The 22,597-nt window shown below is 33.6% G+C and overlaps 2 protein-coding genes across 6 annotated transcripts; one reads left to right on the top strand and one right to left on the bottom strand.

Moving 5' to 3' along the window:
• Nucleotides 1–924: 924 nt before the first annotated feature.
• Nucleotides 925–5,161, top strand: LOC138936414 (uncharacterized). Of its 3 annotated transcripts, none has more exons than XM_070301822.1 (4): nucleotides 925–981; nucleotides 1,592–1,872; nucleotides 2,860–2,958; nucleotides 4,525–5,161. In XM_070301822.1, the coding sequence occupies exons 2-4, from the start codon at nucleotides 1,612–1,614 to the stop codon at nucleotides 4,903–4,905; spliced, it is 741 nt and encodes a 246-aa protein (XP_070157923.1). In that variant the 5' UTR covers nucleotides 925–981; nucleotides 1,592–1,611; the 3' UTR covers nucleotides 4,906–5,161. The 3 variants fall into 3 exon arrangements, with proteins under 3 accessions (XP_070157923.1, XP_070157922.1, XP_070157921.1); XM_070301821.1 differs by lacking the exon at nucleotides 925–981 and adding an exon at nucleotides 995–1,170; XM_070301820.1 differs by lacking the exon at nucleotides 925–981 and adding an exon at nucleotides 996–1,170 and having other exon boundaries at nucleotides 1,580–1,872.
• Nucleotides 5,162–11,060: 5,899 nt separating this feature from the next.
• On the bottom strand, nucleotides 11,061–18,598 carry LOC138936134 (uncharacterized). Of its 3 annotated transcripts, XM_070301258.1 has the most exons (8): nucleotides 18,378–18,461; nucleotides 16,406–16,715; nucleotides 14,050–14,325; nucleotides 13,430–13,665; nucleotides 12,744–13,010; nucleotides 12,069–12,324; nucleotides 11,402–11,595; nucleotides 11,061–11,215 (listed from the first exon to the last, which is right to left on the bottom strand). In XM_070301258.1, the coding sequence occupies exons 2-7, from the start codon at nucleotides 16,662–16,664 to the stop codon at nucleotides 11,420–11,422; spliced, it is 1,470 nt and encodes a 489-aa protein (XP_070157359.1). In that variant the 5' UTR covers nucleotides 16,665–16,715; nucleotides 18,378–18,461; the 3' UTR covers nucleotides 11,061–11,215; nucleotides 11,402–11,419. The 3 variants fall into 3 exon arrangements, with proteins under 3 accessions (XP_070157359.1, XP_070157361.1, XP_070157360.1); XM_070301260.1 differs by having other exon boundaries at nucleotides 11,061–11,595; nucleotides 18,378–18,598; XM_070301259.1 differs by having other exon boundaries at nucleotides 11,061–11,595; nucleotides 18,396–18,447.
• Between the last annotated feature and the right edge of the window lie 3,999 nt (nucleotides 18,599–22,597).

Raw genomic sequence — 22,597 nt, 5'->3', positions numbered from 1 at the left:
GAGGACATATACATGTGCAATTAATTGTTAACATTAATTTCGTTTAATATTAATAATTGAATTTGATGCGCACATTTTCATATATCCAAAATTATTATTTATTTAATATTTCATGAGAAATGTTACTGTTCGCAACATTCCAAAAACTTTACAAACAATAGTATTCAACCGCTAGTTCGTTTGTTTACCGCTATGCGACACGCGAACTCGTATTTGAGACTTGGTCATGAGAATTATATAAAGCTTGCAAAGAGCAACTGACAGGAAATTACAAATGTAATTATTTTCTATCAGTTCAATTTCTGATGTAATCCCAACATAGGGAATTCAGATATTGGATTGTTTAGAAAATATTACACAACTCAAACCCGGGAGCCAAACCTAAAATATTCATGTACAGCACGAAAGCCTCAAATATTAAAGAACGGTGAACTATTTTTAATATTAGATTTTTAATATTGGCAGTAAATAACAAAACATAATTTTAATTTATATTTAAATTTTAAAATGTGCTCCTTGAAACATACGAAAAATATCCTTAACATATCTTATAAAAATCCTTAAGATGTTCCACAGGATCTCCCTGGATTCTCCAGAGGTTAATATACGGCTATCATTTACTCTTCCTCAGGACATCTAGAGGAGATCTGAGGATTACAATGGGATATCCTGAGGATATCCTACATGTATGTTCTGGATGCCCTTTGGACGTCCTAAGGACATCCTTGTGCTGTCTGGGAAAACTTCTCTACTACAATAAAGTAATTAAAATAACAACGATAACAAGAAAATCTCACCGTAATGTTTTACAGTTACTCGATAGTCACGCACGTGACCGGTTATCAAACTATGATATAATATCTGTAATCAAGCGGAACGTACGGTAACGAGGAGCTTGTGACACAATTTTTATCACGATTATTCTACGCACAAAGAGCATGCCTGTGCACTCTGCTGGCAAAAGATTCGCGAATTAAAGAGGTAAGACGACGAGATATGGATAGTCTAGACCAGTCCTCGAAGATAGTTGAAGCGATCCCACTACTATCGCTCGAGGCTCCGGCCATAGAGCGGTAGTGGTGGGACCGTAGGCATCGCTTTACATATCGGCCCGGAAAGAGCAATTATCTCCGAGCATTGGTCTAGACACATCTCGTATGGTGCTTCAAAGTGAAGGCTCGCTCCTCTTTGTTAATTACCGAACCATAAAAAAAAAATATATATATATATATATATTTTTTTTTATAAAAATTATAAGAGTATATTAATATATTTATAATTTATGTGATAAAATATCTGTATGTACGATATTCCAAGAGTTATAAATTTCGTATCGTGAATCACAAATTAGTGACACTTTATAAAAAAAAGCACGCGAAAAGTGTTTAAATATTTTTGAAAATATTCTTTACATAGAGTGATCGTCAAAACATATGATACAAAAATTTACGCTCGATAAAGTTCACGTTATTGTCGGATCTGACACGGTACGAAATTTTGTGAGAAAAACTGGAACGGGGATGCGCAAGACAAGTGTAAACCCGCGCGTACGTATCGATCAGCTATAGCGATGCCATAGCGTTTCTTCCAGGCGAAGCTGTCAGATCAGCTATGCCCGTCTGTCTTGGCACCGATGGCACCGGCGCCATCGAATTCAGGATCCTCAGCGAGGACCGGATCGAGGATGCCATGGTCGTGCAACAGCAATCAATGCGCCAGGAGTGCATCGCGATCGGCATGGGAATGTATGAGGATCCCGGCGTACCTGAAGAGATGCAACTGGTCTTCAGAGAGGTCATCAAGGACGGATGCACGGTGATCGCGGTCGATCGATCGGACCGCGTTGTCGCCGTGGCATTCAACAAGTTACACGCAAGTATAGCTTTACATTGACGTTAGATCAGTTTCGATTAGAGTCGCGCGTATTTCGATGCTGTCATCTTCAATGTATTGATTAAGAGGGTATACCCGTTTGAACTTTCGAATAATGAATACATTTTTTAGATTTTTTTGCAACGCGACGATTTGATAAAAAGTTTTTTTTTTTTACAATATTAATACAATATTATCAAGTATTCAAAAATTTTAGCTTAAAAACAATTTTTTTTTTAAAGTTATGCAAATATTTATTTCTTCATGCATTCGAACTACACTCGACGGATCGACTTCGAATTTTGCACGCGAGTTTCTAATAAGATTTCGCACCTGCTAACGAAACCTTTTTTTAATCCGATTCTCCATTTTTTTGTTATAAACAAAAAAGATACTTAAAAAAAAAAGAAATCAACATGCCGCCATTTTTTTATTTTTTAAGATTTTAGAGAAACGCTTGGATAGCAGATAGCTATTAATATGCTTAATAAAAAGAAATTTATATTTTTGATTTCGGATATGATGTACGAACGTTTTCATGCACACCGTGCAACCACCTAAAATTTGGAGGAGCTCTGCAAATATTCGCATAACTTTAAAAAATAATTTTTTTTTTAAGCTGGAAATTTTTATTTGAGTAGTTAACAATATTGTATGAATTTTGTAAAAAAAATTAAAAATATTTATCAAGTCATTACTCTGCAAAAAAATCTAGAAAATATATTCATTTTTCAAAGTTTCAAACGGGTGTGTCCCCTTAACGATTTGTGCTTTGATGCTCTCTCTTTAATTATTAAAAATAATAGCGAGATCATAAAATATAGCGAAAATTTTTAAGATCAAGAGTTATTGTTTTTTTTTTTTTTTTTTTATTGCTTAGCATTATATATTTTTGTTGACGTATCGAATTATGTGTACGTATTAAAGTATGCAGATAAAGTTGAGGAGAATTATTATAGCTTGCACGAAATGTAATTATATTTTCAGGTGCCTCCTAAGCCAGGAGAAACGGATTCCTTCGCTCTTTTCATAGAAAATAATATCAAACATCGCTCGTGTCGAGATCTGATAGAGTTCCTCGACGACGTGAGTTTATTACTTAAATTATTTTATACACGCTGCAATCAACAATGTCAATACGAACTCTTTCCTTGATATCTTAAAATTCTTTCGTAAATAAGATAAGAACTTCGCAGATTTTTTGCGCGATAGTAATTAATCTTCACAAGATACCTGTATACATCATCGTAATTAAAGACACTTTACATTTGTCTCAAGTAAAACAAAATAATTCTTATGCAAAGTGACTTTATCTTATCGCATGATTAATTCCGTTTGTTTGACGCTTTAAAATTTAAAAAGTCTAAACCCAGACAGCACAAAACATCCTCAGGATCATCCTGAATATGTCCAGGACGGTTCAGGACATTTGTAGGATGTTTGAAGATATTATTATAAATATATTTATAAAAATTTAATATGCATACATAATTATTTTTAGTTGTGTCGGCTATTTTATATAATTTAAAAATCTGAAGTATTATAATAAGTCCTATAAATGTCCACTGGATAACCCCTGGATGTCTGTAGGATATATCTGCCCTGTCTATTATATTGGATGTCTTTTGGATTTCCAGAGGACATATACATGTGCAATTAATTGTTAACGTTAATTTCGTTTAATATTAATAATTGAATTTGATGCGCACATTTTCATATATCCACAATTATTATTTATTTAATATTTCATGAGAAATGTTACTGTTCGCAACATTCCAAAAACTTTACAAACAATAGTATTCAACCGCTAGTTCGTTTGTTTACCGCTATGCGACACGCGAACTCGTATTTGAGATTTGGTCATGAGAATTATATAAAGCTTGCAAAGAGCAACTGACAAGAAATTACAAATGTAATTATTTTCTATCAGTTCAATTTCTGATGCAATCCCAACATAGGGAATTCAGATATTGGATTGTTTAGAAAATATTACACAACTCAAACCCGGGAGCCAAACCTAAAATATTCATGTACAGCACGAAAGCCTCAAATATTAAAGAACGGTGAACTATTTTTAATATTAGATTTTTAATATTGGCAGTAAATAACAAAACATAATTTTAATTTATATTGAAATTTTAAAATTTGCTCCTTGAAACATACGAAAAATATCCCTAACATATCCTATAAAAATCCTTAGGATGTTCCACAGGATCTCCCTGGATTCTCCAGAGGTTAATATACGGCTATCATTTACTCTTCCTCAGGACATCCAGAGGAGATCTGAGGATATCCTACATGTATGTCCTGGATGCCCTTTGGACGTCCTAAGGACATCCTTGTGCTGTCTGGGAAATATTCATCTTTCAATCTTAAAATGATAATAAATAAAAAAGAAATGACTGTAAATACAATATTTCTCCATCAAATATAAAATTTTAGAAGAAATTGTAAAAATTTTTGTAAAATATATAATTAAAAAAAAAATGTATGCGCATTTATATTCGTTATCTACGAATATTATTTGGCAAAGGTCGCGCCTTTTCCGTTTATTAAATCAAATAATGCAACATGCTTTTAATCGCGCTTAATCTAAAAATACTTATAGCCAATTTCAACAAGCTTATCGTTTATCAAGAATCGTGTTATCAGGTGGAATCGCGAGTGGACATCTTTCAAAAGTACAATGCGCGCGGTGCCATGGAAATTTTCTATATAGGCACAGATCCGGAGTGTCAGGCTCGCGGGATCGGCCGACAAATTACGGACAAGAGTCTCGAAGTCGCGCGCGGATTACGCGCCAGAAAGCTGAAACAGATCTGCGTAGCCGATAAAATCGTCAACGAATACGTGCGACCGGAAGTGGTGTTCGCCGTCGCTGCCTCGATATACAGCCAACGAATCATGGAAACGCTGAACTTTGAGACTCTCGCCGAATTGCGATACGAGGATTATATACGCGGTGGCAAAAGAATGTCGGACAGGATAGGCGATGTACACAGGACGGTCAAATTTGTCGCTCGCAAACCTTGACGATATCGGATTTCTGCTTGTATTTTGAATAAACGGAGTAATTCGTCTGTATGTCAAAATTGAATCAATTTCGCTTTAAAACGAAAAACAATTATTTAATTAAAAAATATTACGTATCGCCAGAAAAATGTGCAGTATGATAATGTAATAAATAACGTAATATTATGTAAAACTATTTAAATAGTAATATATATTAATTAGCTTAATAAACTGAAAATAATTAAGCTCTAATTTAGCTCGAGAATGATAAGTTATAATAATAACGTTAAATAAAATTATTATATTTCTGCAAACACAAAAAACAATGAGAACAACGCTAACTGACTGCTTATTCACACTTATTCACGCCTTCCTTTAAATGATTAAAGATAATATTCAGCAGTATCGGTATTAGCTTTAATCGTAATTTCAAGAATATCCATTTTTTCGCAAATCAATCTTGCTGATATAAGTACAAAAAGATTTAGTTAATTAAGAATTACGCTATCGGTTGACGATGATCAAAATTATAAACCAGATATATTTCGGATAGGATAGAAATTATAACAATAATTTTTTATATAAGTATATGTATGTATAGATGTGTATATATATATATTAATACATTTAATATATCATATTTGTGACCGAAAACGCTCAAGGCTATGATGCTTGGAGCATCATAATTTTGAGCAAAACTGCATTTTTTCATTCCTAAATAATTTCTCGCAAAATTATACGATGCAACCTGACATCCGTAACTAATCGCAAGCGAAATATCGGACAATAAATAATGTATATTATTTTCGACACAATTCATAACACCTTGACTGGATCGCAATTGTCGCGATTACGTCTCAAGGTACTTCGATAAAGCCACAGAAAACGATAACAGTCGTATTCGAATAATGTAACGTGGCTTCTGCGATTTTGCGGATATTGACAACCGACGACGGAATTATTGTACGGAAAAAAATTGATCTATCGCTTATGACATTTGTCTCCGTATTCGAGAAACTGTCAATAATTACTATCAATGATCATCGCGTATATTTGTTCTCTTTAAAGGCGCGATGATTGGAACTCTGCGCAATGCGTTATTAGGAAGACACCCAGTATATAATAAAAATTGGATAAAGCGTCGAGATATAGATAAGAAAGAAGAAACCGACGCGACAGAGATTTGCATTACAATTAAATATCTCAAAATTGAAAGTGCTATTATTTATTGTAAAAATCGTATGTACAGGGTGTCCCATTTTAATCTCCTCAGGCAAATATCTCAAAAACCAAGCCCGGAAGAGAAAAATGTTTCAGACAAAAGTTGTTTGGTTTCGAGGGGGCCATAAGATGGTGACAATGATTTGACCTTGGAAAATCATTTGAAGGTCATATGAAGGTCAACTTTAAAATCTTAAACCGAAATCCCCATTTTTTATTTAGTATTCTTGTAGCTGACATCGAGAGCTTTCCAAAACACTATAATAAAGTATTTTTTTATTAAGTACTTTTTGAGTTATTTTATATTTTAATCTGACATATTTTGATATAAAAAATTAAATATCTCGTAAAATATTTAGTTTTTGATAATCTTACCGTAATACTTCTATGTACAGAATAATGAAACAAATCAATTAGTATAAAAAAAAATTGTTTTTAAGAAAATTATTTACAATGTATTTTTTTAAACAATTATTTGTTTTTTTTGGCACTAATTAATTTGTCTTATTATTCTGAACATAGAAGTATTACGGTAAAATTATAGAAAACTAAATATTTTACGAAATATTTAATTTTTTATATGAAAATATGTCAGATTAAAATATAAAATAACTCAAAAAGTACTTAATGAAAAAATACTTTATTATAGTGTTTTGGAAAGCTCTCGATGTCAGCTACAAGAATACTAAATAAAAAATGGGGGTTTCCATTTAAGATTTTAAAGTTGAACTTCACATGACCTTCAAATGATTTTCCAAGGTCAAACCAATGGTACCATCTTATGGCCCCCTTGAAACCAAACAACTTTTGTCTGAAACATTTTTCTCTTCCGGGCTTGGTTCTTGAGATATTTGCCTGAGGAGATTAAAATGGGACACCCTGTATACTTCTGTGCGAAATTGTAACAAAGAAGTTAAAATATGTTTCGATTATTGCATTTTGATACTTGATTATATGTATGGAAGAAATGCGCCATGAATTAAATATTATTTCAACAAGGTCTCGTTAGTGGAATCAGTTAAGGACGAAGGAGAAACACCGAATTTAATAATACTTTAAATTGCACTTCAATTCCTTCATCTGAGTTCTTGGCTTTATGCTATATATAAGTGCGACGTATATTGGCGTCTATAAATAAATTATCTTACGAGAATCTCCATCACACTGATCGCCGCACACGCATATTTGTGTATTTAATAGAGTAAACAAATATGTAGGATATTATATAGCATATAATGTATATATGTAGAAAGTATATGCGGAAGAAATTTGTTCTTGTACACGTTTGAAATTGAAAGCTTTAGCGCAGCGTAAGAGGAGTTAAGTTCCAAATTTCATAAAAAACTACATCTCAAAAAAATAATATAAAGAGTACTAAGCACAAAGGTACATATATTAAAAATTTAAAAATAGCAAATAAAAAATTATTTATGCCCATCGTCATTGAAATAAGGGAATGTTAAGATGTCTAGAAAAAAGAAAAATTATAAAATGGACTTGCCGCTTTTTTTCTTCGCCAAAGCCTTCAATTAGTTTAGTTGTTTTTATGCTAAATAACAGGCAAGAGTATAATCAACTTCGAAGACTACTACTACGACATTCAATGGTTTATAATAGAAGCTACTGAGACTGCAAGAGACGGAGAGAGTGGCGCACCTAATTTTATTATCGTTGCACTCAGTCAACCGTTAATTAGTTACTTTCCTTTAAAACACTATTACTGCTATTGTAAAAAATGTGGACGTATAACTGTTTTCCTTTCAATATATATACCTATATATATATGTATGTATGTGTGTGTGTGTGTGTGTGTGTGTGTGTAGAATACGATATTGACACACTTCCAACAAAGTTAATATTTCCCTCTCTGACTTACGGTCTAATTAGCTTACAGCCTGAATTCAGTAATCGCTGCCAACGAACTAGTACCGCGTGTCACTTTTGACATACGACAAATATATGTATAACGACACTTACATATACAATATATTATTACTGTTATTATTATCATTATTATTCTTTCAAATAGTAACGCAACCACTATATGCAAACGCGTGAATATATTTAGCTCAAGTCGAGTCGTTCAAGACTCGTAACTTTTGGCACGAATAATCATTTTTTCGTTTATTCCGACATCACTCTGAGCCGCTTTTGAACTTTTGATTTTTCTTTTTGTTCTTTCAGAAACATTTGATTACTTAATGATTTCATTCCAGATAGAAGCAGGAGTACAAAGATAGAGTAAAAAGTTAAACATATGTTTGCGACAAGCAACAAATGCGGTCTTCAAAAAATAATAAAAAGATATATATGCTAAAAAAAAAAAAAAAAAAATTATCACAAAGTATCTTTTTTCATAGATATACTGTTTGCTTATACATATATAATAAGTACAATTAAAATTATGTAGTTATGTTACAAGAATTTTCTATGGATTACTTTTGTTCTTGTGACAGTAAAAATAATATAGGATAAAATAGAATTATACAACAGAAGTCGCTTTTAATCATAAGAATATATAAACAAAACATTTATATTGTAAACATTTGGAATTTATAAAAATCTTGCAAAAGAAATATCAATATAAAACGTATACATTTAACAATTTATAAAAAATTAATAAAAATAATCTGTAGAAAATTCTCAAATGTAATAGAAATACATAATTTTAATTGCATATGTTATATGTATTATATTATAATACATTATATTATATATTATATTATATAAGCAAACTATATATATTAGGTGTACAAATAAGTTTCCGCTGTTTGACAAAAGTTGGCGCCACCAGTAAGTTATGGTTAAAATTGGCAGATGTAAAACGTCCTTATCGTAAGATTGGACATCAGTCAATAACATAACCTTAAAATATTAGTGATTTTTTATCAGTATAATATATTCTTTTGTGTGCGAAAATGTCGAGTTTTGAGCCGAATAAGCGTCATTTGCGGGAACTTTTGATTTACTTCTTCAATTTGAAGAAATCTGCAGCTGAGGCGTATCGATTGTTTGTAGAAGCATATGGCGAGGCTGCCTTAAGTGAGAGAAGTTGTCATGAGTGGTTTCAAAAGTTTAAGAACGGTGAATTTGACATCGAAGACAAAGAACGTAGCGGAAGGCCGAAAGTGTATGAAGACGCGGAATTGGAAACATTATTGGATCAAGATTCGTGCCAAACGCAAGAAGAACTTGCACTTACATTGGGAGTGACTCAAAACATTAAGCTCCGTTCTTTCACAATAAATGCCCAATTTTTGATAAAAAACGGCGGAAACTTATTTGTACACCTAATACATATCTATAAAAAAAAAAAAATTTTTTTTTGTAGGAGGAAGACTTAAAAATACACGGAAAAATGTATAATCGTGCGTAATTGGCACTCTGATTGACGAGACGGAAGACATGCCTTGCTGGGAATTCTTGCTAACGGAGTCGTAAACGAACGGTTAACGCGATTTGGAAACTTTTCATCCGCGATAAAGTTTTACATCAGGGCAAACGCTATTTACCGCGCACGGCTAGGACGTACTAGTTCATAACAATTTGTGCGCTAAAGTTTACGATAAAATAAATGTCTATCGTATTAGTGGAACGTCGTGGAGAGATATCACACACATACGCACACGTGGCGCACGTATCTCGCTCGCGCGCTTACCACTTTAGTATTCTCCTACTGTGGAGGAGATACGCTAAAGTGGAGGCCGCAAATTTGTGCAGCAGATATAGTACTGCCTTCTCGCAAATTTGGGCGAAATACACTACGTTCTATCGCGTACAATCCGCGCGCACAGGAACTGCGAATGTTGCAGGAAACTGGCTCGAATATGAAACACACGATCGTGCGAATCGCCAGAAAATTTAAACTGTCGACGATCCAGTTTTCAATAATTCTACTTCATCGAGGAAATCTCTGTACTTTCTATTCTTATAACATTCATATCTTACATTTATTCAACGATACTATGTCTAATAAACTCTTGCAGATAATTTAACAAAGATTACCTACATTGACTTATGAGTACCAAAGTCATTTCAATTTCAACTCAATAAACTTCTCCGATTTATAATAAAAAACTGCAATAGAGTTATATCAATTCATCGTCTTATTAGATTTTCAACTTTTCATCCGAGAGTTATATATACAATATTTCTAGAAAAACGTATGTTTTAAATGACAAAAGAAAAACGCTCTGACTAGACAAATAATTAAAATATATCATATCTCACTTCTAGCTTCTTTTTCTCAATAATGATCACGTTCGAATTCGGAAACTAAACGAGAGTGCAATATTCTTAGCTAAAGAAAGCTCCTGTGCACGCAGGTTCGCAGCTAAAAAAAGTACTTTCCACTTATATTTTTGTCTTTCTTATTTTTCTACACTCAATTTTCAATATACATGTAGTTTGAAATTGTTCAAGAAAATATATGAAACATCTCGTTATATCAAAATAAAATATAAACCGGCTATAACGTTGTCGCGCGCGCGCGCGCGCGTTTACGTTTGGCAAATACATAGAAAACATTCATCGCTCTCTCCTTCTTTTCCCATACACTATCCGTGTTTTTTCACGATAAGGGAAGTTATAGATATATGGGCGCCATACTTTATCACAAAAACGCGCGCTCGCCGCAATCTTATTTTTCCACATTTGAAAAAATGAATTTTGCGGACGTGCAAGCGTAAAAATTGCATTTAACACAATATAGCCGTTCAAAAATCTTCGGCCATTTTTCACCAATGTCAATTGAAAGTATTGTTAATTCATTACATCATTATAATTCTTGCCACATTGATTTCAATTGAATAATGTCGACGATTAATTTACACATACATGTATGGACAATGATTATGATTTAATTAAATAAAAGATATGATACATTAGTAGATATTTCTTTAATAATAAAAAGTTTAATATTTTTATTTTGTTTTATTTCTCTTCCAATTTTCTCTATCTTTAAAAAAAAAAAAAAAATTAATTAAATTGTAATCGGAGATAACTGACATTAGTGAAATTTGTAATCTTGTATGCAGATTGGCAAAATGTAAATGCGAGTCAAGATTTTACGTTCGTGATCTCGCGATCGAAGGAAGAACATCGGTGTAGTCTGAAAACAGTCGACAAAATATATCTGTCAAGTATACAACAATAACATTATTATTCCGGCTCGGTACACTTTGTCTCGTTCGTTCCGATCAATTCGACGTGAGAGGAACGATCTATTTCATCGTTCCGTCGAATCAATCAGAATTCATTTATATGGATCACCGTTAGTATAATGGCGAAGCCATACCAAATGATACAGAGAGATTCATCTGTGACAAGGCTCGTGCGGCTGAATATCGGGCGGCTGAATGGTCTGGTAAGGAAGCTGAGTGTCTCTGAAGTGCGATCTGACGAGCAAACCGAGACCCAGCAGCACAACGGGAAGACCAAGTAAGGCGCAGATTAGCTCGCCAGTCACTCCTGGCGACCAGGACATGGAACCTATTTCAAGGTTCTCTTCAGGAATGGCTTGTAATCGAATTATGCTCAAACGCACTTAATTTTCAAGTATTATAGCGAAGCGGGAGATATTTACATGCAATCATCAGTATTATGAGAGTCGTAAATAAATATGACTTTGTAATAGAACGTAAGAATTAAAGAGAGAGAAAAATATATTTTATATTAAAATTAAGTCTTCTTCTTTCCTAAGTTATTTAAAATTCGTGCGATAAAGTAATATTCGAAATCAATTAAAAAAAATTTTATAAACTCTTAAATATTAAATTTCCTAAATATATATAGAGATTTGAAATTCATAATTGCAGAAAATAAATTCTTATTAACCCTAGAGTTAATTTATTTCTTTGTGCTTTTAAATAAATAGCTTTTATCTGCCAATATTAACATTTTATAAAACAAATTTCGAAACTGTAATCGAAACTATGATAACGCCGCATGCATCATTTACTTACCACCATGTATGTCGACGTTCATCTTGTAAATACTCCACCAAACACCTGACAACGGAAGCGACACGGTCGCGGTGGCCACGCTAAACACTGCACTCTCGCACAAAGACAGGAAGTTGAGGATCGAGATCGAGAAGACGATGTAAGCAAATAGAAAAGTCCATCCGTGGCTGGACACGTTCGAGCATAATTTGCCGCTTTTAAAATGGCATATCAGTCCCTGCTCGACGGTACGGTACAATTCTACGGGCGATAAACCCTGAAATGTCATTAAAAGAAATTATTTAATTAAGTAAAGAATATTTAACTGTCTATAAAAGTTTTCTCCAGAAAATAAAATAATCATTTTCGTTTATTACAGGCGTTTTTCTCTTTACTATGACGATTAATGACATAAGAAACTTAAAGTAAACTGTCAGAAAAAAATTTAATAATAACGTTTAATATTCAAAATATTTAAATTCTTAATTAAGTTTCGAGAATAAAAAAAATTACACAAATATTAGCCTTAAAAGTCAGTTTTTCTTCGCGATAAAAGTATAATTACAAATTAAAAAATATTTATAATCGAAAATAAAATATTTCTGTTCTGAAAATATTCGAGAAAAAATCCACGAAGATTGACTTATGTCATCGACAATTACACATAAAAGACATGTTTCTTTTGGCGTTACTCACCCTGCCGATGCCGGGCAAAGTGTCGAGCCAGCAGAACGTCAAGATGGCGAAAAAAGCGATGACATGTATGTAAAAGAGAGTTTGCATCACCGGTGGCTTGGGGTAGCTCTTTGGTTTTATTGTGGGATCCGGATCGGTCACATGTAGCAGCCGACCGCCCTCCTCTTCTGAGCCACGACGACGGATATCACGAGAGGAAACCAGGCGGGACACCGTGTACAAGAACGAGTTGTGTTGCGTCGTCAACATTTGACAGACGTTTTGTTGCTGGAAATCAGAGATCGCAGACGTCAGTCGCAGCCAGTTGTTCGGAAAATAAAAATCTGCCGAGCGTGCGAAAAAGTAATCCGTATGTCAAATGAAAAAAATAATCCGTTAAAAAATTTTCAACAAAAAGAAAAAAGAAGATCTAATTTCCAAATTGCATTAGGGTAGCGATCTTCTTCATAAATCAGTGAAAAAAAAACTCTTTTTACGTGACAATTAAAGAATCTCTCTCTTCGTCTAATTAATTTATAAATTCTGTTTCTTAATCTTCCCTGAAAGAGAAATGATAGTCGCGCGGAATCAGAAAAAAAATTCTCTCAAGATTAGTTTTAATAAGAGTTACGACAGTATATATCGTTGAATATCCCACGGATACTACGAATAAATTACAATTGGCGAATGGTTCAATGCTAAATTACCCCAGTGGTGTAATGTCGCTCGAGCAAGGTGAAAAACATAGCGAAGGTGGCGAGGGCGCCCACGTAAACGAACGTCCAGACTGCTCGGACGCCCCAGGATCCTCTACCAGTGGTCGTCGTATGCGAGGAAATCTCCCGTCCACGACAACGAAACTCGTCGCAAAGACCATAATCGACGCTTATGAACAGACCCACTATTATGGTCGTGCTCGAGAATATTCGCTGCAGACTCATCACTGAAAACACTCGCAGGAAATGTTCCTCTCGTAATATTTATAAATACGCAATTAAAGAGAAAAATTATTCACTCCAAAAAAACGGACGAGAAAAAGAATTTGTCTGAAAAATATATCTCTAAAATTTAAATATAAACTTCAATTTTAAAGATAAAACTCACGCTGGAATCTCTATCTCTATGTGTAATCTCTCTTTATAGAAACTTTTTATATAAATTCTAAAAAAAAAAAAAAAAAAAAAAAAGAGATAATATATATCTAGAAAAATCTATTCCCAATTTTTTTCATCTAAATAATATTAAGTTTCTGCGAAATAAAATTTCACGAAACTATTTTGTTTATTATAGTAATTATATTACAGGCTAACAACTTTAAGACACTCACTTTTCCGACAAAAGAAGAAGTAATAGACGAGGGAAAAGACGAGAGTAATGCCCTTTATTGGATCCTGTAAGTGGCACAGTACTCTATTCTGATCGAGGGATAGGGTGACTAGGATACCCGAGAGAGCATATAGAGTGCTTATTTTGATCAGGCCGCAGCGGGGTATCCTGACTCGCATGCTGTTCGGTATCAGCGGCGGCGGCGGCGACACTCTATCCACGACAAAGTACACTATCCCCAAAATGCAGGCGGAGCACAGGGCAGTGAAAAGGAGTCCTGTGAAACGACATACAGACCGTTGAAGAATTAAATCGCTACGAGTTAGACGAGAAAAGACCGAAACGAGATCATCGCGATATTTTTTTCATCAAATTGAAAATTAATTAATAAAAAATTGATCTTAATAAAACTTAAATGGCTCTATTTCATTTCTCTTCTCCCCCCACTCCGTACTTGTTGACAGAATGACTTTTTATATACGTTAGAGCATGATAATAAATCGGTAAGTCACAGGCAAAAATATTAATATTGTACATTCACATGCGGATAAATGGAATTTGGAAAGTGGGATTTTTCCTTTACCAGACAACTGCTGTTATCATTCAGCTATTATACACTGATACTCTCTTATATGTTTCTAATAGCTGAACATTGTATTTCTATAGTTTTTACAATAGATTAGACATTTTATTACTATTATTCTAATATGTTATTATTTTTTAAATATATTTAAGTAAATAAAATTTGCTTTTACTTTCAGTATACACAGCATCATTATATTAATTAATTCGGAAAATTTATAATTATTGTAAATATATAATCTCTGAGGATATATTTATCTTTTAGACATTTGGTACAAGCGCGGAAATATTGAGAAGTAATATAGTAGTGCCAAATTTTTCGTATATTATCAAAAAAAATTTTTTTTTGCTCACAATTATTGGATGATTGCATAAGTTCGTGCCCGATTTTCATAGATGGCATTAAGTTACTGCATGGCGGAGTTTTCGTGTGGTAATTGTTGCTTACACCGAATAGATGACGTTGTCTTATGTTATGTCATCTTAGCGTCAGACATTGTTCAGATAAGTCCATTTGTGCATAAGAGAAATTATTAAAAATGGAGAACGAAAGGTGCATTTGCGGCATGTAATGCTATATGAATTTCGGAAAGGCGTGAGTGTTGGGATTGCACAAAAAAATATTCAAAGCGTTTATTTGGACCGCGCTCCTGCTCTCCGAACAGTCAAAAAGTGGTTTGGCAGATTTCGAAATAGTGATTTCAACATGGAGGATCAACCCCGCTCTGGACGGCCTTCTGGCATTGATGATGACATTGTGCATGCCTTAGTGGAAAGAAACCCAAGCATTACAACTGAGGATATTGCTGAGAGGCTGAACATCGATAATTCAACCGCTTTTCGTCATTTAAAAAAGCCTGGATACATTTCCAAGCTTGATACGTGGGTGCCGCATCTTCTGACTGAAAGGAATAAGCTGCAGGAAAACTGCAGGAGTTGCAATGGGAAATTCTGTAGCACCCGCCATATTCTCCAGATATTGCGCCTTCAGATTTTTATCTGTTCCAGTCTTTGCAGAATAGTTTAAATGGCAAGAATCTCAATTCCGAGGAAGTTGTCGAAAACCACGTTACAAACTTTTTTCAAGAAAAACCAAGTTCTTTCTTCAAAAATGGAATCGACAAGCTTATAGATCGTTGGAAAACCATTGTAGAAAAGAATGGAGACTATATAATTGATGAATAAAAGTGTTATCTCTAAAATATAATCTATTGAAGTTTATATTTAAATCGGGCACGAACTTATGCAATCACCCAATATAACAATTAACGATTAATTAACACTTTTGATAAACGACATAAAGTTATATCAAGCATTTATTATTGGGCGGTAGGATTGAGTGTTTTGCATAATCCATTTTTGTTTTAAATATGACAAAAATGTCTAATTCATAATTAATATAAAGTATGCGCCTCGAAACCAAGGCTGGCTCTAAATTTCTATTTGTATATATTAATTAGACTTTGAGAGCCTATACTCATAGTTTATTTATTAGTTATTGTTTTGCATAATCTAGTTGCCTGTTTTTCACGCGGATATAATTTTGCGCAAGTCAGCGCAAATTGTAATTTTGGAAATGTTAGAGTTATATGATGCGCGCGATGACGGCAAATATTTTCACGAATATATAAATACATAAATCATTTGCAGTAACCGCGATTCCGAGATAGCCGGAATTACAAGGTCCCTTATAATCGATCGGTCAATTCTCGTCAATTGTGTATGTGCCGTACCTATTCCGAGAACGTATGGTATACATATAAGCGTGTGTCTACCTGTATAAGCGCTGGAGACAGCGGCAACGCTCTCGAGATAAAGCGGATACGTGATAACGAGGACGGTAACTGATATTGCGACGGACACGAGGGTGGCCAGGAAGCGGAGCTTCTGCCAGTTTTCGCGATCGGTATCGAACAGCTTATCGCTACCGGCCTGATAAGCGACATATGGCGATTCCTCGGTGTCGGTGTACTCCTCGATCTCGACGTCGCTGCCGGTGCAGCGAAGTTCCTCCTGCTCCTCGTCGTCCATCATCGTCGATACGCAGCTCGTTAGACTCGCCAGCTTGGCGGCTTCCTCGTTGTTCTATCGAAACGAGGACGGCTTATGTTAGTATTTCGTACAATAACATATTTGTAGCTTAAATTTATCAATAGATTTTGCCTAATTTATTTTATCGTTTTAGAAATAATGTTCCGCTTGCCTATAATTATGACACGAATTACAATTATTATCCTTGATAAAATAAACAGCTATTATTTATAAACGCATTTTAATAAACAACAAAATAAATTTCGCAGATTTTACGATTGATATCAAGAAATGGTGGTCTATATCAAATAATATCTTATTATGTTTCCCTGAATATAAAATAGATCTAATAATTCCAGTTACTTTCTATGAAATGACTAATATTACGAGTTGAAAATTAGACGGTCGCATTTAAGCCTGCATTCATAGCATTTGAATAAGGAATTCAACTTTACTATAATAGTTTGAGATATATGGCAACCACAGAAAATTGCTGTATGATATATGGAACACGTATAATGAAAGGATTAATTTTCATGTTTTCGATAACTAAAAAAAAAAAACAATATAAAATAAAAACACTAAATCAATATTTAAAGTACATCTAACTTTTGAAAATATTTTTGAAAAATAAATAATTTACTTTGCTTTGAATCTAACAATCGCTTGACCATAATTATTACTCAAATTACAATAATTATCTACGATAAAAAATAAACAGCTATTAATTTTATACTAATGTATAACGCTTTATATTAATTTATATTAAAAAATAAAGTGAAAAATATTTTTCGCACCTACTAAAATTAATTTCTAGTTACGATCCCCTGGATTACCCGGATTAAATTTCGTGAACCTCGCCCTCTTCGCGGATACTAAAAAGTTTCAACGAACGACTAAGAGAAACAAATCTCTTTTTTGCACTTAATATTATAATGTAAATATATTCCTTATACTTTGTGATACGACTGATAAAATATATATGCACATGTGAAAGAACAATACTACTTGTGAAAATATTATTGTAAAATATATATAGTTTATCACAAAATTTTTATTTGATTAATCAGTATTCTTTCTACTGAATAATTAGCATAAAGTATTCTAAGTAGTATAAATAAAGTATCAATGTTTATATCAATTTGTAATATTAATTAATTTGTAATTATTTGATGATTTAATAAAATAAGATACAATGACGACAATTTCAGAAATATTACAAGTTTTCAATAATAATTTAATTGATGCTAACATCGCTAAACAAATAGCACACGTCAATTTAATAATAAACAACATAAATGAGCGACTGAATTTTTTTTTCTTATTCACATATTTCATTTACTTGATAATAAAAAGAAATAGACTAGTTTTCATCGATGATCAAACAGATTTTTATCCGAAAAAAATTTCCCCCGTATTTATGGATCGCACTGATATGAAAAAAAAAAAAAAAAATAGAGGCAGAGAAATGTACATCGCCCCCCCCCCTAAAAAAAACGCAACATAAACAAAGCAGTGCCTGTCATCAGATGAGACGTAGAATCTTCCCTATCAAGATTGCTTATCAGCACATTAATCGAATTATCTATCAATGACTGATATGTCAAATATTACTGTCACTTTCGGAAAGAAACGACAAATCAATCGAACGACATAACGCGAATAAACCCACGTTGTCAAAATCGACAGCTTATAGACAGAATTTATCGGACTCACCCTTATCGGGAACCTAACCTGACACCGCCCACCGTCGTGAAAAACGTCTGTGTTTTCCCGGCTATTTTGGATCGTCGTGTTCCTTCCGCAAGATACTCGTTGTCGACCGCGTTGACAACCGATGATGACAGATGATAATGACAGCACGCGGTCCGCGTTAATCGCGAGTGATCGCGAGTACTGCGTCGCGCGATAAGGCAAACTAGCAGAAGCCGCGACTTCGCTTCATCCCATCGTTGGTGACGAGGAGGAGAGCGTCTCTTTGAGTCGCGACCTCTGCCGCCAGTCTGTCGCCAGGACCGTACTCGGCGACGGCGAGCGGACCCCTTCGGCAAAAATCATCGATTACCTTGGTTAACCCTTTATTTACTCGCGTGCTAATTCCATTATAAAATCAAAAATACATAAAAAAAGAAAGTTTAATTGAAACGTGTTGTTTGTTAATTAAATATCGTAATGCAATAATATTTATTATTAGTATTAATTATAAGTAAATTATTGGTATTAATGAAAAGGATAAATAATCTTAATATCGGTTTAATATTTTTGCAACGTCAATGCTAACGCTAGATAATATATATATATATGTATATATATGTGTGTATTTCGATCATATTATTTGAGATTTATTATTCACTATAATCTGATAAATAATAATTCAATATTAAAACTAAATTTGTTGCTAATTAAAAATATTTAAGATGAAATGTAATCTCATTGAAAGGCTACAATATGGATAATTAAAGTCAAGTCATCACATTTTATGCTGAATGTAAGAAATAAATACAAATCTAAGGATGCAGTAGTAACGGACGTTAAAATCAGGCACGATAGCAATATGTATATGTATACAACATATTAGGTGTACAACTTTGCTTCCGTCGTTTTCCTATAGATGGCTTTAGCGATAAGTAGCGGTCGAAATAAATAGATTAATAGATCATAGACTTCATGCAATAAACTTGGGCATCTGTCAACATAACCCCATAGAAACATTAGTCGATTTGTGTCTGCGTCATAAAGTTATTCTCGATTGAAAATGTCAGTTTACGAGCCAAATTCTCGTCATTTGCGGGAGGTTTTAATTTTCTGCTTCAATATGAAGAAATCTGCGGCTGAGGCTCATCGAATGCTCTCAAATACTTATGGTGAAGCCGCTATTAGTGAAAGAACGTGTCGTGAGTGGTTTCAACGCTTCAAGAACGGTGATTTTCACGTCGAAGACCGGCATAGCGGTGGAAGAGAGAAGGTTTTCGAAGATGCAGAATTGGAGGCATTACTTAATGAAGACTCGAGTCAAAGTCAAAAAGAATTGGCACGATCATTGGGAGCGGACAATACTTTGAATCATAAATGTATAACCAGTTTTTTACAATAAAGCCCCCCAAAAATTTTCTGAAAAAAAAACGGCGGAAGCAAAGTTGTACACCTAATATATAAATCGCCTTAAATAAATATGTATGCATACATATTTGTATATGGTACGTGCCACATTCTTTGTTCTTATCAAGTCTTTATATGCTCGAGTGATTTTACACTGTGTAGGGAAAAAAAAAAAAATGCAAATACTTGCTTGTTTAGTTACGTAAGCAGATAAAGATCGCCCACGTGCAAGCTCAGCAGTAATGAACAGAATACACGTTGAACCATTGTTATATACAGAATGGAGGAAATAAACATTTTTCCTCCAGATCCTATCAAATATTTGGATTTTTAGATTGCGCACGATCATTTACTACAAAGTTCACTTTTTACATCGTTTCGCATTAAATTCCTGAATTAAGTCGGAAATTAAATTACCTTCAATATAACGTTCACGACAAGTTATATACTTCATCGCACATACAAGTCTGAAAAATTAATTGGTCGAAAAATTAAGTGAAACTTCAAAAAGCATCTGTGAATTTTATAAAAAATTGTTTCACGAGAAATACAAATTTTTTTTTTCCCCGCAACAGAAAATTCGACAACAAAAGAGATCGACAAAGGATCGGAAGATGAGACAAAATGATCCTGGGATGACGGTGCGCCTCTTGTAATATGCACGGTCTTGATTTTGTACATGAGCGTAAGATATATGCGCGACGCAAGTCACGCTCCAAATTAATTTCGAAAATTCTGAATTATTCGCCGTGGAATATTGAGAGTAACGCGACATTGCGGCTAGAATACGTTACATCATTCTCTTAATCCCGTCGTAATGGACAATGCGCAAACCATCATTAATCATCGTTACTTGCAAGAGTGCATACAGAGAGCATCATAATAATTGAGCACCGTGATAATTAAAAAAACGGAAAGCCACATACCATACATACAAGCATGTAGCTAATCGAAAATTTTTGATATAGATGTTTAGGGAAAGCTTTTAAAAAAAAAAAATAAACAAATATCGGCAAATTGTGATAGAGAAGGAACTGAAAGATAATCCTCTATTCAAGGGGATAGATATTTGTTTACAAGAATGAAAATATAATGTTTTCTAGATTTTGTAAGTAAAATTAAAAAAAAAAAAAAAAAAAATTATTTTATGCATTTGACAATTCTCTTGAAAAAAAGAAAAAAATATTGCGGAAAATCATACTTTGAGAAAAGAAGCCTTTTTGCAAATTCCTTATTCGTTCAATTGCAAGCTATTAAAATTTACACGGGATTGAAACAGGCTAAATGATAGCCATGAAAAGTCGAAGTTTGGAAAATTGCGAGAGAGAGAGAGAGAGAGAGAGAGAGAGAGAGAGAGAGAGAGACTGGTTTTATTCTGTGCACACACACAACAATCGCATTATGCATTTCTCAATGGCGTATTTAAACTCGAATCTTACGAGACTCGAGTCTGGCAATGTTGAATGGAGAGGAAATGTAGTATTGAAAGAATAATAGAAGAGGGAAAGGGGGCAAAGAGAGAGGGAAATGTGCGAGAGAAAAAGACGACAAAAGAAAGAATCAGTATTCCGAAAGAGCTATTATTTCGAACGGAGAATTTAATCACGCGAATTGGGATAATAATGTCATAAATCTAGGAGGAAATCGTGTAAAATCTGCATATAAATCGTGCACTTTAGTAAAAGCAATGTAGCTGTAAATATAAACAGCAATATCGTCATACGTGTGCATCAATATCAAACGAATAGATTATTATATTTGTATTGTATCAGTATATTTAGCATTGTATTTGAATTTAATAAAAGAGAATCTGATGATAGAGCGCAATTATAGTTCGGCCATAACTTGGTAATTGCTATTGTTTGCGTCAAACGGAATTGGTTAATTGAACTCGATGGATAATCGAGGTCTGGCTGCCAAGTAAACGGAAATCGATCTAGATACAATACCATTGTATTCCTATCAAATGATGAGGGAAATCGCTGTCGCGCCGAATGGACCACAAAGATATATCATCGACGTGGCGAGTTCAACAGTTTTTGTACATAAATCGCAAAGAAAAGACGATGTTTTGATTAAAAATTTTATCGCACGTTCTAATTTTTAAATAATTTTAATAAATAAAAGATTCCTTCCTCGGTATTTAGTTTAATATCATAAATGTTATCTTATTTAATACGTAATTATTCTTATTGTTAGTTGTAATTTTGCTTTATTTTTTTCTGTCTGATTTATCTCAATCGGATGTCTATGATTTTTATTAATTGTGTTAAAGAGTTTTGCCCCCGTTCAAAATGGATTATATAAATTTAGAAAAAGCAACTAGTAAATTGGGGTATATGGGCTAATCTACAAAGTGTTTCGCTAATTCTTTGTTAAGAGATCCCTGGTTTCGCCGGCTATTACAATATCGAGACGCTCTTTCTTTCCCAGCTTGATCCTCTATTGCGAGATAAAAAAAAAAAAAAGAAGAGATACCTCGCGCGACCTTTCTATGACAGACAAGAAGCGAGAACCGGATGATTTTAAACTTTTAAATGAGATGCAATGGAAATTCTTTCGCGCATCCTGGCAATTCCTGACGAGCGTATTCATGCTACATTTATCAAAGGCCAAGTATCTCAGCTTCATCTTAAGCTTTATTAATGAAATAAACATATTGTCTCTCTCGAAATCTCGAGGCTTTAAACTAATTGTTGTATTTTCTGAAACTTTACGATCTTGGAAAATATAAATTGCGTAGCAATTAAAAATTATCATAAATTTCATTTAAATTTCAACAAAGTAAGATTTTTGTGTAATTGTGTGTGTCAAGAATTTACTTCTGTGTTTAAAAA

The sequence above is a fragment of the Polyergus mexicanus genome, unplaced genomic scaffold, assembly GCF_030449975.1.
Source record: "Polyergus mexicanus isolate NDT 795.1 unplaced genomic scaffold, iyPolMexi1.0 SCAF_9, whole genome shotgun sequence".
In the NCBI taxonomy this organism is placed as follows: domain Eukaryota; kingdom Metazoa; phylum Arthropoda; class Insecta; order Hymenoptera; family Formicidae; genus Polyergus; species Polyergus mexicanus.
This window is presented reverse-complemented; position numbering and strand designations above follow the sequence as displayed.

What these genes read in the sequence shown, in the direction of transcription:
- LOC138936414 (XM_070301820.1), top strand. An exon ending in TGGCATTCAACAAGTTACAC is followed by an intron (nt 1,873 to 2,859) that starts GCAAGTATAGCT and finishes TTATATTTTCAG; the next exon opens with GTGCCTCCTAAGCCAGGAGA. An exon ending in TGATAGAGTTCCTCGACGAC is followed by an intron (nt 2,959 to 4,524) that starts GTGAGTTTATTA and finishes TCGTGTTATCAG; the next exon opens with GTGGAATCGCGAGTGGACAT.
- LOC138936134 (XM_070301260.1), bottom strand. Translation starts at nt 16,664, where the DNA reads ATGATGGACGACGAGGAGCAGGAGGAACTTCGCTGCACCGGCAGCGAC. An exon ending in CTTTGCCCGGCATCGGCAGG is followed by an intron (nt 12,325 to 12,743) that starts GTGAGTAACGCC and finishes ATGACATTTCAG; the next exon opens with GGTTTATCGCCCGTAGAATT. An exon ending in GAACGTCGACATACATGGTG is followed by an intron (nt 11,596 to 12,068) that starts GTAAGTAAATGA and finishes ACCTTGAAATAG; the next exon opens with GTTCCATGTCCTGGTCGCCA.